This window comes from Aulostomus chinensis, chromosome 13 (assembly GCF_037954235.1).
Source record: "Aulostomus chinensis isolate RoL2024-O1b breed Wild chromosome 13, RoL_Achi_v1.0, whole genome shotgun sequence".
In the NCBI taxonomy this organism is placed as follows: domain Eukaryota; kingdom Metazoa; phylum Chordata; class Actinopteri; order Syngnathiformes; family Aulostomidae; genus Aulostomus; species Aulostomus chinensis.
Genome location: NC_141332.1, coordinates 8,598,687 through 8,617,370, shown reverse-complemented (window position 1 = coordinate 8,617,370; position 18,684 = coordinate 8,598,687). Strand labels below are relative to the sequence as shown.

Genomic DNA, 18,684 nt, shown 5'->3' with positions numbered 1-18,684 from the left:
AGCTCTACTTGTTTATTATCCGTATACTTAAACTATAAAGTGACTGAAAGAATAAGCAGGAGAGAGAGAAATTCAGACACCAACAGTACTATTGTGCTTTAATGTTATTCATAGAGTTTCCGATGGTAGAGTGCTGGATCCTCACTTGAATACAGATCAAGTCTCAAGGCTAAACGGTTGAGCTGGTCACATCAAATACCTTCATTTCCAGAGCAGCTGTATAAATGCAATTTCCCTGCATTTATGCATATTTGTTACTCTGGCAGATACATACCAGACAGATATGTATCCTTACACAAGCACACCACCATGAATAACCAGAAGGATGAGCTGAAATGTGTTGAAAATGGAGCGAAGCGCGGTGCAAGTCCAACCCGTTTGTTTTAAAGGTATGGAGGGCTGTGTGTGTGTGTTTATGTGTTTGAATGTGTATACCTCGACTCCCTCTCTTGCCCATGCTGGGTTCCTTGGCCTCGGCCATCCAGTTATATTCAGGTGGCATGGAAACAGGTCTGAGGTCACCTGGAACAACCAATCAGCAATCAGAGAGTCGGCTGAGGGGGTTGGGGGTTGGTTTGGTGTTTTGAAAGGCAGTGACTGAGTGACTGAGAGACAGCTGGTGGAGTGGACAGGTGAGAGGGAGACAAGGTGTGTGCAGGTGAGTGGGGAAGTACGGTCGACTTGAAGGACTGTGATGACATGCGTGGCAAAATTTGCTTGACCACAATCTTAGTTAGTACAAACTAATAGTTGAGAGGTGTGGTCGCAGGCTAGTTTAGTCCACCACAACAGTGGTAGATGAAAAAGCACAAGTGCTTGAAAGCTAGTAGGCTAATGTGAAAAGAAATCTGTCAAAGTATAAAGTGGATAGAGCAATCAGAAAGATTCTAAAAATCCCACACGTGTTCAGCATTAAAACTGCTCTGTGTTGGCCTTGCCATTGTCTTTGTATGAGGAGAGCAGAGCTTTCATGCTAGGCACCATGAGACATGTCTTCCTCGCGCTGCACTTACAGTTCAAATTATTTCAGTTTTGACCTCTGGTGTAGCTGACCTGTGATAGTGCAACCACTTAAATAACTGCTCTCTGTGTCATTGCAAGATGTGACCCAAGTAGGGCTGTAATCTCCCAGTCGACTGGTCGATTTATCAGTCGATACGTTCCGGCTCGACCAAAATTCTGATTGGTTGATTTTTTGCCACGTTAATTTCATCAGGAGGAAAGTACTGAAAGCACCCCTGTTTCACAAATAACAGTCTATTGTTGAACACCCCCCTGTTTTTGCTATTTTGGATTAGCCCAACCCCCTAGAGACAGACAGACTGAAGAATACTGGGCCAATGTCTGGTGGGTTGATGAATGTATATTTAATTTTGACAGTTTCATTTCAAGTCAGTCCTCGTCCACCATGTCAAAGACATCTGCAGCGTGGCAGCATTTCATGAAAACAGATCATGGAAAAAAAGTCGAATGCAAAGTTTGCAAACAACAGTTTTCATGTCACAGCTCCACTACAAACACGACGAATCACCTAGAAACGGTGAGCTAACGTGTCCACCTTAGGTTGCCCCGTCAGTTTTGAGTATATGAACATATCAGAATTGACACTTCAATATTTTAGTCTAACAATTGTTTTGTTTTAATTGTAAAAATTCTTACCGTGGACTTGCCTTTTGTGTTTAAGAGTAAAGTTTTAAGTTAAAAGTCTATTTGTGTCTCAGCCGCGATGCCGAGCTCCTGTGTTCAGTCTCGCTCTGTGCGCAGGACCAATGATGGCGTCGGTCAGTTATTATAACCTGACAGAAACAATTGTCTCAATATTCCTCAACAGGTTTTGTGCTGATAGTTGACACAGTAGAGTTTTCATACATAAAATTAGTGGATTTTTAGTCGAAATTTGAGGGCTTCAGTCGACCAAGAATTTCTTTGGTTGATTACAGCCCTAGACCCAAGTATCAAAGAAAAATAGAGAAAAAAGGTAATTCTTATTGTTTTGGAGATCTCCAAACTTTACAACACAACCTTTAAATGAAAGAATACCTCGACCTAAGAAGACAAATTAATGCATGGCGAAATGTTGGCAGTCAGATGCTGCCACCAAGCTACCAAAGCATATAGTTTCCAAATTTGGCTAAATCCAGTGCTAAAGGTACTGTAACTTGGTAATTAGCTTTGGATGACATATCCCTCCACTTAACCATTACACTACTATTATTTCACAGGAAGACAAATGTCTTATCATGTCATCAAGTATAATCTAAAACTTTGTAAGGACAGTAAATATGAACAGAATAGTGAGGCTGGTTAACTCCCAGGCTCTACTGAGTCTGTTTCTTTCATCATCAGTTTTGACTTTAGATTTTTCATTCATAAAAACTTCCTCAACACTTACACTGCAAAAAGGAATACCAAGCAGCTGCCCTCTTTCTGTTGATATTCCAGTCTTGAAGTCCAAACAAAGGAACATATTGATGCCTGTGTTTGTAATGTGACCTTGGCATTTCACATAGTTGTGGCCCCTTCAGTCTCCTGGTGAGGAAGACAGGGAGCTGGAGACAGTGTTTGGACAGACCCTTTTGCAAGTGATCAGTGTTTCAGGATGTATGTACCCAAGGTAAATACATAAAGGGCAGAGAAGGACAATCAATGAGTCTAAACCTCTGCGAAGGACAGTCGCTCAGTTTTGTATTGTATGCAAATCTGTAAAAAAGCTCAATGTCTGTCTAAATATGTATCCATTGTTCCATAAAGGCCTATGTATTTCCGAGCAAATGAAATGCTATATCTAAGGGAGTGAAAACAAATTTCACCTCTACTTTGCGTAATCCTGGTGACAGACAAATACACGGCAAAAAGTGTACTACCTCACTGGTGGTGGTAACAAGCAGAGCCATGAAGTGAGCGAAGAACAGAAACAGAGGAGAAGGTGAAAATAAAAAGGTGAGAGAGCATGCAGCTCAAATAAATAAACAAAGGTCCAGAGGCCCTCGTGGCCCACATGCATCAAGTCACAGACACTGTCTTACCATGAGTGGGGGTCTTATCCCGTCTGCGCACCCCCGTATTGCGTCCCCTGTCATAGTCAGGCCCTGGGGGTCCATCTCCCTCAAGCAGAGAAAAGTACTGGCCGCTGTCCTGATCCAAGTAGTAGCTGACTGCTTCAGAACCTTTTGAGCCAGACTGAGAGCTCACACTGTACCGGCTTATGTCGTCACATGACATCAGACCCAGCTCCTCCCTGGACAGAAAAATGTGATCAACACCATCATCAAAATCATGATATAATGACAGTCACCATTCGTCCATGAGAGCATCTGACCTGGTGCTGTAGAGTCCAGAGACAGGAGAAAGGATGTAAACATCCTGCATGCTCTGGGCATCCATTTTGGACATGCCCAAAGTTCCACCGGGTGTAGGGGAAGTGCTGGTGGGGCTTGTGGAGACTGGCTGAAGGGAAACAAACAAAATAACAAAGGAGAGCACCTTTACTGGAGGATGGTGAAGGGATCTTCCTCTTGTTCACAGACACACAGACAAGGAGCCTGTTTATGGTGCGATGAGAGAGAGGGATCTTTTATTTATGATTCCTTCATCATTTTAACACTGAATCACAAACTGCTTCTTCAGAGCTGCCATGTTGCGTCAGCTCTGACTGTGCAGCATCTCCCACGTTCAATCACCTCACTATTCTGTCATTTTGTCTCAACACTCTACACACACAGGGTTCTCCATGTCGGTTCCCATGACAACCCTTCCTCTCATAGAGGACAGAGGAAAGCTAGTCGGGGCACCTACCTCAGCATGACTCAAGGACAAAAAGATTCGGTTGCCATCAGGTCCTTCATGAGGACAGGGTGCGTCACTTCTGATTTCATGGACACTAAATTGCATTTGTTTATTCGCTCTCTGCTGGAACAACTGGGGTGACAAAAATATAGCTTAAGCCAACAATGTTTCGCACAGCAAGCTGTTTCCAGGGGAAAAATGGGAGTTTTGCGTGTGGAATTAGATGTGAATAAGAACAAAATGGATATAAACAGACCCAGAGTGATGGAGAGGCAGCTAGCACTCTCATTCAAGAAACCCAGTGTTTCATCATGTTATCAGCAATGCATTAGGCAAATTCTTTCAAGATTCCAAACTTTCCATCCTCTCCTCTCATTATGTTCACCATTTTAATCCCCAGGCCCTGTCTCTATCTTCATCAGTTTCTTTTGCACAGACTTCCTCTCATAATGGCAGGTTACAGTAGAATGTCTCTACAACCAGCGATGACAAAGACTGGCTGAAAAAAGAGGGATGCGAGAGAGAAATAGGACAAAGAGTGACAGAGAGAGTGAGTGACGGAGAGAGAGAGCGAGTTGGGGCAGCTGTGCTGTGTGGTGACTGATGCTGAGAGTGAAAATAGTAATTTAGTGATTACAGCCCAGCCTCGGGGAAGGGGAGGAGGGGGTGGAAGTAGAGAATGATGGGACCTTCCACAACAGGCACAATTCCAGTCTCTTAAAACAGCACTTAAACCATTTGACCCCTGCTGCATCCACTCCACACTACCCAAAAATCTACCACTCAAACCCTCCATAAAGCAATTCTACCCTTTCAACACCCTTTCACAAACATGCAAACACACTTTAACATGTTAAACGTAATATTTTGATGAAATAAGCGGAGTAAATGCACACTTCAGAGTCCTGGTTGATGATAAATGGACTTCATCAATTTACTAACTGGCGTTAATCAACAGTACCCTATCTTTCAATAAATAGAGAACTAGAGCCTGTAACATTCTGTACTTGAAAACTTTCAATATTTATAACTGTGAGTTTAAAATTATATAGCCTTTTTTTCATTAAGCCATTGAGAAGATTTTGGATACGATCCCTGAAATGTAGTCACTGCAGTGCCCATCTTTTGAGGGGCCATGTGTGCATGATGTCATGTCTTCCATGATTATTTCTGAATTTGGTCTTACGCACCACGCTTCCTCGGGGCAAGCCAAGTTTAATGTTGGTTGGATGAGTGGTTGTTAAGCTAATCAAGTCACAGACACATATCTTCTTCTAAAGACTGAAAGCATAACAGGTGATGCTACAAGGCTGTCTCGTTTCTGAGGGGGCTTCGAATGTGATCATGAAATGTGTGTCCTCATTACCAACCAATACTCTAGTAGAATTTGCACATTCCAGTAGCATCATTGGCGGAGATTTAGTGTCAGGCTAAACTGCATTTTCTCTGCAAGACGATATGTAACTTCGTTACTTTTATAGGTAGGAAGGTAACAATTGCTATGAAATTATTTGTCAGTTCATCAAAATAGTAACAGTTTTCAATTGTGCTGTCAGCCATCTTCGAAGCTGTCATGTCACTCAGGGGAGATCACGACCTTTGCACCCCTTTTTCCTCTGAAGTCAGTGTAGCATTAGTTGATCGATGATAAAATTAGTTCTGGAGGATAAGCGTTGGTGTCACAGATGAAATCTAACAATTATGGCTACCAAATTAATTTGCCTGTATGCAATGTGAAGTTTAATACATTTTTCTGAAAAGAATTTTCTCTGGGTCTCAATATGCACAGACATGTCATTGTTTAATTAAAACAGATGGTAGCACCAGGCAAAATTTGGGCACACCTCCTCAGAGGAATATCTTTTTTTCTTTTTACCATTTCAAAATTTTGATTTAATGGCAAAGTCATAAAATCTGTGAAATGACATACATATAATAAATATGCAGTAACAACAAACAAAAAAACAATTAAATCTCATTTTTTTAGTTTCTCCATACCAACTGCCAGCCTTTGCCTCTTTGAATACTTGGTGCAACATTTCTGATTTCTAAACACATTAATCTAGTACAAATGCAGGTACATCAGTTTTACTTATCTAATCCTTTTTTGAATGCATTGAAGCAATAAATCACCAAAATGTTTTTCAACGTGTTTGTACTGGCTAACTATCCAATTGTTTTGTACCCCACAGGCAGCATATTGACACTTTTTTAGTCAATTCATTACTGGATCCATAAAATCCTGGCCTGTTGCCATGATGAAGTGATTTTCTCTATGAGTTTGGCATGGCCATAATATGAGACAGGTTCAAAACTAAGAATCGACTGGTGGTAGATGAATAAAATTCAGAGATTTAATAAAGTAGTGCCTTTCAGATACAGTAGATCATGAGAAAGAGGTATTCCACCAAGTGTGTCCAATCTTTTGACTGGTATTGTATAAAACGTAAGCTAGTGTGAGCTTTGAACTTCATCCTCAACCTTTAAAACAGCAGTTGACATTACAATCTCATTTTGTGATCCATAAAGTGCCACAGGGATGGGATATTTTTGTGGGCTAATCTGAAATTGAGCATCATTATTGGTCCCTGAGACTACACTAGATTAGCAAACAATAGTTACTGAGAGACTTTTTTCAGAAAAATAAACTTGCAATGAAACACTACTTTAATGATTTTGTTTTTTAAAGCATATAACCTCCTTTTTAAAGACACATCAGCCTTGAAATTCACAAAAGTGATATTTACTGATGTATCTTATGCTATAGCACAAAATATTAAAACCTGTGACTGGTCACAGACCTAATTTCAAGCATTTAACCAAAAAAACAATTAAAAAAAACTGATTTACTTTGAGATTAAGGAACCAGATGTTCAATAATGCCAACCAATTTGTGGGCTTCAGGACTCATTCCTGCACCACTCTAGGGCTTCATGTCATAAGATCAGAAGATTTTCATAAGTAGATGGATTTTGATAATATAAAACACAGAACTTCTACTAAATGGGGAAAAAATACCAGCCATTTACAACTTGTCATTATTTATACCTCTATACATATAATAAATTCATTACAGAGGGGCCAGCAACATTGTGTGTAATGTGTGTGACTAATGAAGTGATCTGTGATGAGGACTTCATGCATGAAAGGAGTCCCCACATGTGCATTTTATAACAGCACAGTAATTCTAACATGCATGCGGTAATCCTTGTTTTCTATGTTAAAATCCTTGCCACTCTTCTGTAATTGTATCATCAAATAGCTCTTCCTCCATCCCACACACACAAAACACAGAAACGAGAGAGATAGAGAGAGAGAGCAAGACAGGCATGTGCCATTATTCTGTAATAAAAAAGGTTGCCATGGAAGGATTCGGGGATTGAATCACATGATCATTTACAGAGATAAATTGTTTCCTTTTTGGATTCAGTTATAATCTCACTGAATATTTGCCACACATGGACTGAACTTCACAGCTGCAAAATTCATCCTGTAAAACCGGGCTTAGAAGTATGAGTGTGCATGTGTTTGTTTTGGAGTGTGTACACAGTATGATTCCATAGCCTTGCTGCCAGAGTGCAGTGACCCAGTTCCTTCGCCTCTCAAAGGAGCAATGGGACTTACAAGGAAAAGCATCTCCCTGCGTATGGACACAAACATACAAAGCAACACACTCTCTTTGGCACACAGAGATGGACAAGATTGCCATGCTTCAAAATGTGTGAACACAATGCACAGCCACCTGCCCTGATGAACACACACACACACACACACACACACACACACACACACACACACACACACACACACACACACACACACACACTGTTTAATAGGATATTTTGGAATCACTGAATTATCTCCAGCATTTGCTTGAGTAGCAGCTCTTGTTTCAGAGCCTGTAGATGCTTCTGAATAATTAAGTGATCAGTCTTTCTGAGTGAGAACACACCTAAAACACCCCTTTCTTTGCTCTCTTCTACACATACAGTATCGGTGCTCTGATCTGGGTACTTATGGTACATTTGGCTCTTTGCAGATCCTCAGGAATGCACAAAATCATTCCCAAAATCCTCTGCTGTTGCATAGCAAATATAACAATAAACTAATGATGTAAACTTGGAGGTGAGCTAACACTCTTCCAAACACTGTTTTTGAAAGTGATACAAATTAAACTGCAGCAGGAGCAAAGTGAAAATGGTCAGTACAGGTTTTTATTGGCTTTGAAGCATTATAGAAACCATAGCCACAAAACACATCAAGATGCCTGTCACCTGTACCCTTAACTGACACATACAACATGAGCAGCACTTGCTTGAAAAGCACAAAGATCCTGGAAGACCAAAGCAGGTGAAAAACAGAAAAGGAGGACATACAAAAAAAGCAAAGAAGAAAGAGATCGAGAAAAAAACGTACACAACTCCACCTCCTCAAGGCTCTGGCCTTTTTGACCAAAGTTTGGAAATAAATCCCAAACCCAAACTAAGTTTCAATTCATTTAAAAGCACGATTCTCAATTTGTCTCATCCAGCCTGGAAACCTTTACAGCCACTCTTATTTATTATTGTACCGCCCTCCTGGTCCTTACTCTGACTTCTTATCTGAATTCTCAGAGTTTATATCCAGTTTAGTTCTCAAATCAGATAAAGTCATGATTGTAGGTGACTTCAGTATTCATGTGGATGTTGATAACGACAGTCTGGGTGCTGCATTTCTCTCTCCTCTAGACTCAATTGGTTTCCATCAGTCTGTACATGAACCCACTCACCGTCACAACCACACTCTCCACCTCGTCCTAACACATGGAATTGAAGCTGAATATCTAGTTGTATTTCCACAGAACACACTTTTGTCAGACCATCAATTAATCACTTTTGAATTTGTACTAATCGACTACACTCCACTCAGGAAAACTGTAGTTTCCAGATGTTTGTCTGATCAGGCTGTAGCTAGATTTAAGGAAGCGATTCCATTGGCGCTAAATTTAGTGTCATGTCCCGTTATAACAGAGGACGCTGTGATTAATTTTCACTGTTACGCAGACGATGCGCAGCTGTGCTTATCAAAGCATCCACATGAAACAAATCAGCTGACTAAACGGGAGGCCTGTCTAAAGGAGATAAAAACTTGGATTACCCATAATTTACTTTTGTGAAACTCTGACAAAACTGAAGTTATTGTGCTGGGCCCAAAACCCCATATAGGTACCCTGGATGGCATTATCTTGGCCCCCAGCACTACAGTATGGAACCTAGGAGTTGTCTTTGTTCAGGATCTGTCTTTTAACTCCCACATTAAGCAAATCTCTAGGACTGCTTTCTTTCATTTACGTAAAAGATGCAGAAAAACTAGTCCATGCTTTTGTCACAAAGCAGATGGCCGTCCCCATTGAGCCTGGATCTGCTCAACATTCCTGCCTGTTAAAAGGAAGGTTTTCTTCGCCACTGTTGCAGGATGTGCTGCTGATGGAGAATTGTTGGGTGTAAATTCATTGAAGGAGTGTGGTACTAGACCTGCTCTACAGATTAATCCTGGCCTGACCCCCCTGTTACATCTTGGTAAAGCTTGGTCTGTTTTGCGCACCTGAATTGTAGAATGGATTGTGTTGATTCTTGGTGACTGAGAGTGGCACTCTCTGTGACTGACAGTGGCACAGTATTCATTTTGAAAGTGATACTTCACCCAACAAGTTCTTTTTTCTTACAAGCGCAAGCATGTGTCTTGAGTTCACAAAGATTTTTTTTCTCCTACTGTCACAATCCCTGTCTCGTGTTCCTGTTTCACTTTGTAGTTTGTGTCCTGTCTTCCTGTGCTCCTTCCTGCGATTACCTCATGTGTCTCACCTGCATTGATTGTACCACCTGTGTCTCGTTTCCCCAACGTATTTAACCTCTATGTTACCCTTTGTCTTGGTCAGATCATTGTCAGTTGTTGTTAGTTGTGGTCAGTCTCGGTTTCATGTTTTCTCCCTCATTTTCCCAGCTCCTCCACGTTCCAGTGTAAGTTTTGGTGATGTTGCTTCTTTATTCACGTCCAGGACTTAGGCCTATTGACCCCTTTTGTTTGTGAGTTTGTATTTTCTCTTCTGTTGGTACTTCAAGTTCCTGTGTTGTTAATTTGTCTTTTTATCATTAAAACCTTTTGTTGAACACTCCTTACCCACCGTCTGCATTTTGGGTTGTATTTCCCTGCTGCATTACTAATTTGTGAATCCAGAATTAGAGCCCTTAACAGGACTGCTTATTTTCTGACCACTGGTGTCTGCGCCTGCAGTGTGTATTATCTTCCCACTCAGTCCTGCAACTTCTGTGTACAGTCCTGTTCACAACCGTAAACAACTTCACTATTAATGCCTGCACAATAAGAGATCCACTGATTTAGTGCTTATCCTATCCCGCATGGATAATGTGTTCTGTGTGCAAGTACTTTGCTTTTAATGTCCTCACAGTCAGGTGTCTTGAGCCTACAGATGTGTTGTTTTTTTTCCCCCCTCTGCATCACTTCCCTGTGGTTCCAAAAGTAATAAAACTGTCAAAATGTATGCTCAGTGATCAACAGACACTTAAGGGGCCTGATTTTATTTTTGTTCAAACTTTGTATCTGCTTCTCTGCACTTGGTGGAATCTGCAGTTTTGTTTTGTTGTTTTTCAAAAATCTGTCGTAGGCGGTGCAGTAGTTAGCATTGTCGCCTCACAGCAAGAAGGTTCCAGGTTCGAGTTAAAGCTTGTGTACGGGATCTTTCTGTGTGGAGTCTGCATGTTCTCCCTGTGCCTGTGTGGGTTCTCTGGTATTCCAGCTTCCTCCCACAGTCCAAAGACATGCAAATGGGGACTAGGCTGATTGGGTACTCTAAATTGACCGTAGGTGTGAATGGTTGTCTGTCCATAGGTGTTGGCCCTGCGATGGACAGGCGACTTGTCCAGGGTGAACCACACCTCTCGCCTGAAAGCTGTTGGGATAGGCTGCAGCCCCCCTTGCGACCCTTAATCAGGATAAGCGGAAGAAAATGGAAGGGATGGTTGGAAAAATCTGTCCTCCATACATTTAAAACCACCATTTTCTCCTGCTCCCAATGAAGCTCTCTTCTCTAGTGTAAAAAGAACTTCGTATACTTAATTTAATGTACAGTAATGGTGACTGTGTGTTTACTCCCAAGCATGCAATCAGGTATAACCCATATTATCCAGCTGTGTGCTCAGTAATCAGCAAAAAATATAATTTTAATGCAGTTTTATTATCATCAGTTGCTATTTAGCATCTAGGTAAATATATTTTTTGCTGGCTAATATATAGCTGGTTTTGATTGATCCTGCATGGGACAGCCAACGTCCTGCCCTCCAATCACAGCCCTTCCTTTGCACACATGACATGATGTGCAAGGCAATAGTTTCTTGGTGCATGCAGAAGAGCCAACTCCTCAAAAAGAGCTCTGGGTGAAACTGGTGAGTGGCGATGTCACAAAAGCTTACTGCACAGTTTGCTGCCAAGAGTTCTCAATTAGCCACAGAGGTGAGAATGACCTGTCTAGACATGCTGGCTCTGAGATACACAGGAAGGCTATCCTAGCTAAAGGGGCGAGCAGCATCAGTGTATTCTTTGACGTGACAACATGACAAAATGAGAAAATAGCAGCAAGCGAAGCCATCTTGGTGTACCACACTGTTAAACATGCTCTCAGCTCTGCAGAGACTAGCAACACAGACAGAGTTACAGAGACTAGCAACAGAGACAGAGCTGCAGAGACAAGCAACAGGGACAGAGCTGCAGAGACAAGCAACAGGGACAGAGCTACAGAGACTAGCAACAGGGACTGTTGGCAACAGAGAGACAGAGCTGCGGATACAGGTGAGACCAGAGCAACAGAGACAAAGAGGGATAAACAATAAATTGACCACTGATTATAAATAAAATGTTAGTAAATGAATAAAGAAGTATTTGTTGTCTGCCCCCCCCCCCACTCCCCCCTGCCGCTGCAAAAAAAAGTCCCTAATTAGAGAGTCAGATTGTTGGCAACCCAATTATGGAGTCACAAAGAACTGATGCATGAGGGAAGAATGTCTAGCGACACCCATTTGTGAGTACTTGAAAGACATACACTTTTTGGGTTTGAACATTTTTAAATGGACCTTTATGGGCTGTTGTCAGCCACCAGTCTCCATTAGCATCCAGCTAAATTTATGTGGTTAACCCATCTGGACTGCCTGAATTTTTTAGTTATGGGCTCTAAGTTTTGGACTTTTAGTTTGTATCTGAGACTTGGTTATGATCTTATATTAATGTCCTGCTTAGTTTCTTCTTTTTGACTGACACTTACTACATTCTGGAGTCACAAAGAACTGATGCAGAGGGGAAGAATGTCTTTGTGAGCTCAAGAGTCCCTGAAAGCATGAATGCTTTAGATGAAGCATTGCTTTAACTGAATTGCATACAAACCTTGTGTGTTTCCTTTTACATAGTGCTGTCTGGGATTACATGAAGAGACATGATTTAAGGCAGCCTATAACCACAGAAGATCTGTGGTTAAGTTTTCTAAGACGATTGGAACAACCTTCCTGCCGAAGAAGAAGAAAACGCAAGTGCAAGTGTACCCAGAATAATAATCAATGCTGTTTTGAAGGCCACACCAAATTTAGTGTGGTCACATCGAACATCGATTTAATTTAGATTTCTCTTCTGTTTGCTTACTTATCATTTTGTAAATTGATAAAAATGAACAATTTTTTTTTATTTTTTTGTAAGCATTCTTAAGGGCAGTGCAGTGGTACAGTGGTTAGCTCTGTTGCCCCACAGCAAGGAGGTTCCAGCTTCGAGCGGTGGGCTTTTCTGTGTGGAGTCTGCATGTTCTCCCTGTGCCTGCATGGGTCCTCTCTGGGTACTCTAGCTTCCTCCCACAGTCCAAAGACATGCAAGTTAGGTTTATCGGCGACTCTAATTTGACAGTAGTTGTGAGTGTGAATGGTTATTTGTCTATGTGTGTTGGCCCTGTGACGGACTGGCGATCTGTCCAAAGTGTACCCCGCCTCTCACTCAAAGTCAGCTGGGATAGGCTCCTCCATCATGAACTTACAGTTATCTGAATCTAAATAGAATGTGTTTCAGGTGGAAGTTAACTGTTTGTGGACGGCTTTGACGTCTTCCCGCAGCTTGTAAAAATAAGAGGTTTGTCAAAACACTTGACAGGAGGATTGACACAAGGTCAAACAGTGAAGAAGTCTCTTTTGAAAATATTCATCTTGAGAGTGGATTTCACATTTTTTGGGTCCTTGTGCAAATCTCAGTTACATCGATTCTTCACTGAGACAGTTTCACACTTTTCAAGTCAGGATGTAGAGAAGATTAAAAAAAATGCCACTGATGTGTTTTTGCTGGTGTTTATTACCTGCAGACCCAATGGTTTCCAGCGGACATTCCTGAGCAAAGCTGGCGTGGAGCTCAGGGTGTTCTGGGGTCTTTTCTTCAATGTGAGGATTACTCCGCATGGGTCCTCTCTCAGAGCGTTGACCAGGTTCTTCAGCTGCCAACCCACCTTGACACACACACACACACACACACACACACACACACACACACACACACACACACACACACAGTACTACTGAAACAATTCCTGAGAGCCATTATACACATAGACTGTGCTTAGATTTAAGGTGATGTTTGTATTTGTGTGTATTTCATCTGGAACAGATTAGGTTTTGATTCAGGTGTCACCATCATATGACTTTTGGTGAGCTTTACATTTTTTATGTCATTCTGATACATCATATTAGAGGAGGAAAAGCTCCATCAGGATTGTGTTGCTCGATGGGAGAGAAAGAAGACAAAAGAATAAGCGAGGGCGCTGACTGCAGTGTTTTCTTGTGGTTCTGGCCGGCCTGTCTCCAGAGCACAACATTTGTCAGGCTGTTGATTGGCTACATTGGTCTCAGCTACTGAAAGTGTCTGCAGAGGCTGCCCCCCCCCCCCCCCCCGCCACACACACACACACATGAACACAAGCACATACACGTACACACATACTAATCTGCACACAGGCAGAACTGCTCTGACCTTATTCCTGACATACTGATAACTGGCCTGTGTCAGCCATGTATTTCCTGTACTCTTTGGCCCAGTTCACAAGTCTGGGTTCATCCAGTGTTTACAAAACAAACAAAACTGGATGGATGTTTGTTTCTACTGTTTTTATTTGATATTCTGCTCTGCCCACTAACACTACAAGACCAGGTAAAAATCTGAAACATGGCTGGGCCATGTTGGGCGAGGATAAAAAAAAAATGCAGCCAATTTGTCACGGGGATGGTCAGTGTGTAACATGTAAATGTGATTTCTTGATATTACATGCTCATCTGCAATTTGTCGCCACCGCAAGCATAACTGCTACTACTTCCACCACTACTCTAAAGGATTCTTCAATAAGAAAGTGTTTCTTCAAGTACACCCAAATGTGTCTTGAGCTCATAATTGTTTTTCCACCGCAGCATCACTTATTTGTGACTCCAGGATGTAGAAAAAGCTTGACGCTAATAGCACCCCAAGGCCATCAACTACAGTAAAGCTGTCCAAACAGGTCAGTTTACACAAGTTGATCGTCAGATACACTGTATGTCTTCTTTAACTAGCTGTATGCTCAGTAATCCAAAAACACTTTGATGTGAGCTAAAAACAAGCTTTAAAAAAAAGCACTTTAGTTTGTCACTCCTTCTTAGTAGATTAAAATTCACTTGTGCTCATTCTTGGTGACTAACTGGAAGACTTCGGTTTATATCATTATATAATGGGATAAAAATATGGCATTCATTATCCCAGACGATGTGCTTGAGAGTTTGTAAAAACAAACAGTACATTTTTGGATAGTTGTGCTGTTATTTGTTGTTGGGCACCATGAGGTTCAAGTTTAATATAAGCGGTTGGCTCTTTCAGCATTCTGGTGTAAGTAACACCTTACATCTTGTGAGCTCAAGACACCGATTTGTGAATGCTTGAAAGGCAATGCAAGGCAAATGCAACTTTTAAACTTAAAAGTTCCTACCTGCATACCATTGGAAGGACAGAATGATCTCATGATTTTATTTTGGCCAATTCTGGTTTGTTCTGTAAGTTTTTTTCCTTAAAATATAAATGGCCTATGAAAGTTTTTTTTTATGGTAGAAAATAATATTGAGAAATGATTGAACTGAACAATAATTTAATTTGTAAATGTGAGCTCGTATCAATAATAGATCTAATAAAATCGCACACCATTATTCCATTCCATCCAAGGGATCTTGCTCTCACAACCATTTAAAAAAAAACAAAAACAGAAGAAAAATACAATGCAGTGCAGTGCGTCTCTGATGAGGATGCCAGTAACCTGCTCTTTGGCTGCCACACACCACCAGGGTTTAGAGTTGTTGATTCTAGCAGTGGACCACTCCAGCAGTAGAATACCATGGAAATACATCATCCATGTACTTTTTAGATTGTGGGATGGCAACCATCTTTGGACTTCAAGTTTTTTGGCGGCTGTGAGTTCATTCAGGAACAACTTACACTTTCTCCCATTCTGTTGAAAATGTAAGTCATCACCAAGGAGCAGCAGCACAATCTCAGGTAAAACTCTAGATTTTTAACCCCCAAAACACTTGGAGGAATACGCCAACATAACAAAATCTGATGGTATCAAGTTTGCATGTGTCATAATTGTTACTTTGAAACGGACTAAGTTTGCATGATCTCAATCTCCACAGTGTTTAAAAGATGTTAGACAGAATGATAATTTTCATTCAAAGGAATTTGACATTTTCAGCCAAAAGGACTTTAATTAACTTGAGGCAGCAAAAGTAGAAATCAACCACCTCCAGTGAATCATACACAGATGATATAATAAACAAACACAAAACTAACTAACCAGGCCAGTTAGCAACTCTTCTGTTATGTAAATACGCAGAGTGCATAGACCGACCAAAAATAATAAGAGCATAAACTGCTGCTGGAGAGGTTTTTTTCTTAAATCCCAGGAGTCTTCATTATTTTCCCAGATGCTATTACCTCCACATAATTATGTTGTCTCTTAAAACAATCAGTTTGCTATTTGAGCAAATTCTACATTTTACCTCAAAAGAGAAGCTCATCTAAAAGCTACCGATGGTGTTTTTGAAGTGGCTGACAAACAGAAGCTCATGCATAGACATGAAGGCAGTGCTGTTGCTAAATACACTGAATAGACTGACATAATGATTTGATAATGTCGTGGAAATATTAACACTAATCTCATTGTTAAAATGGAACCTCACTAGAATGAACTCATCAGCCGTGATGCTGACAGAGTTTGCTGGTGGTGGGGATCCATCTTTCCTCTTCAGCAGCTCAATTTAGACTATTGACTTGAGACTTCTCACTGCTGTCTCCTCCTTTCTTTCATCATTTCCTTCATTCCCTCGTCCCATTTTACTTCCTCCTCCCTCCCTTTTTCATTGCCTCATTGCAGCACCCACTCTTCCCCACACTTGTGCCTCCCTTTGCTAATCTTCTCCCCCAGGGTGAGAGATCAGAGTGGTGAGGGTCTAGCTGAGGGAGTAATGAGTAGTTGGAGCAAAGAGCCTGGCAGGGTGCGATCTGCACTGTCACCCTGAGGAGAGTGGGTACGGGGTGTGGGGGAGGGATAACACACAGCTCCCTTGCACATCAATCAATACAGCTCCCCAGCACATGCCTGCACACTTTTGCATGAGCAGCACCTGTCAAGACATACAAGGAAGCACTCACGGCAAAGCATATGAGACATCTACACACAGATGCCAAAAAAAATCTCAAATAAACGCTGGAACAAATCGTTTGTGCCAGAGCTGACAGCACAAGCACTCAAACACATGCTCTCACAAGGCGTCGCTGCATTAAAATGGCTGCCTGTATTTGTGCTTCCATCTGATGTGATGAGTTGAAGGCAGCGCTACAACATATTCAAGTCTGAAAGTGGAACACGGGTTCACATTTCAAACCAGACGGCTCCTACAAGGGGTTCTTGTGAAAATGGCGACAAATTACAGAGAGAGAAAGCTGACAATCCCCCTGTCCTGAAGTAAGACCCTGTGACAATCGTCCTATAATCTGTTCCTGTGGCAATTCCAATTAGCCTATATAGCTATACAAGAACAGGACAGGAAGCACCGTGGAGGCAATGGAGGTAGCAGGAGGCTCCTTAACGCAGTACAGAATTGAGAACTAAATGCCATTTGTGGTAAAAAGTCACAGTGAAAACAACTGACGACAGCATTGTGTTTGGGAGCGACTTGCACTCACCACTGTCTGGTGGTTGACTTGGATGACTTCATCACCTGCATGGATCTTTTTACACTGATCAGCTGGAGACTGCAGATGGAGAAATTAGGGGACAGAAGGGGACAAATTGAAAAAATTGGGTGTAAACCGTAACGCTGGAATTATGTGATCACTTCCGATCAAATATGGTTGAAGAGGATACGCAACAAAGTGTATTTGGCCTTTCAAGTCCTCACTAATCACGTGAGGACTAAAGAAAGGTTCTTATGTCATACGTCCATTTGCCTGTGTGAAACTTCAGGTTGAATGAAATAAAAACTCACATTCTCTGTGGTTCCAGTAATTACATGAAGCCCATCATATGTTGATTTAATGTACATCCCCTGAAACACAAGCACACACACACAGGAAGTGAGGATTCAGTATAGTATACATTCATGCACATGCATAGATTGTTGCATCGGTGAATTGTCTTAATATATTAAGTGGTTGTGTCCAGAACAGTGTCATCGTTCTTTCCAGGTCGGGAAATAATCTGCAAAGAAAGCTATTTTTCTATAAAAGGAGTTTGGAGCATATTCACAAAAACTCCCAAAGGTTAAAGTTCATTCTTAGTTCTGTGTGTAATGTTCTTGTTAGTTTCCATCACATTTGGTCACATTTGATAATTGCTCATTTTGTTCTTGTTTTAGTCATATGACAAAAAGGTAGTCAATGAATAAATTAGTCTAGTTTTAGTCCAGACAACTCTGCAGGACCAAGTACATTTCTCCAGTAATGTATTACTAAATTTATTGTATCTCAAACTTGATTATTAAAGCCCCCTCACAAAAACAATATAGGCAAAATACTCACAATGTTCATGTTCCATTTTAATGTCAATAAAATGCAATAAAAAAAACCATCTACATATATTGGTTTAGTCAGTGACATTATCAATATTACGATTGTATGCCAGTCGCAACATTTGAAATGAAATGATTTATCTAAGTGCCATGTGATTCATAAAGAAGCCTAAATTATGAAGTTGAGCTTATTTTCAAGTATTTCAACAATGACAGGAGCAGACATTATTTACATAATAAAATGACAAGGACAGTTAGCAATACATGTGTGTATTTAAGAAAAATTAAACAAGGGAAAATGTTTCCAATGATCAAAAGAATGAAATCACAAAATTGTCAACAGTATAACTATCATGTTATTACACATTTTAAATGTCATCTGGGTTGATTTTTAGTTACTTATTTTTGTAATCTAATTCTGTAGTCCCAAATACACGTAATCATCCAATCATGCTGCTGGGAACAGGGTTACTGACAATTTGTGTCTTGTAAAAAACTAAAGCATTTAGCTAAAAGGTGATAAGAAACAAAAGGGGCTGAGGAATATGAATAATTTTCTGTTCTTCAACACAAGCAACTTGGTCCATGGCACAAATTAGATCCATTACAGATTTCAACAGCTGTGTGTTTCTGTGGGTGGGGTCCTTACCAGGCCTTCACTGGGCATGATGCTGGTAAGGTGGACCACCTCCAGATGGGCGGACTGAGAGACCAGGGAGTCTGATGACAGCGAGATGATGTGGTCGCATATACCTGCTAAGGTCTTACACTGGAACATAGGTTGAGAAAAGAAGAG

General features: G+C 41.1%; 1 protein-coding gene across 3 annotated transcripts in view; it reads right to left on the bottom strand.

The window, feature by feature from the left end:
• Window positions 1-18,684, bottom strand: part of LOC147250775 (connector enhancer of kinase suppressor of ras 2) — an 80,885-nt gene that overhangs the window by 20,459 nt on the left and 41,742 nt on the right. For 2 of the 3 annotated variants that reach the window (XM_086223038.1, XM_086223040.1), the window contains exons 6-12: window positions 18,538-18,657; window positions 17,367-17,426; window positions 17,065-17,133; window positions 13,166-13,312; window positions 3,320-3,447; window positions 3,027-3,238; window positions 436-522 (exon numbers count right to left, since the gene is read on the bottom strand). In XM_086223038.1, coding sequence (XP_086079164.1) covers window positions 436-522; window positions 3,027-3,238; window positions 3,320-3,447; window positions 13,166-13,312; window positions 17,065-17,133; window positions 17,367-17,426; window positions 18,538-18,657 — 823 coding nt within the window. The remainder of the gene's footprint in view (window positions 1-435; window positions 523-3,026; window positions 3,239-3,319; window positions 3,448-13,165; window positions 13,313-17,064; window positions 17,134-17,366; window positions 17,427-18,537; window positions 18,658-18,684) is intronic. The other variant, XM_086223039.1, reaches the window with a different exon arrangement.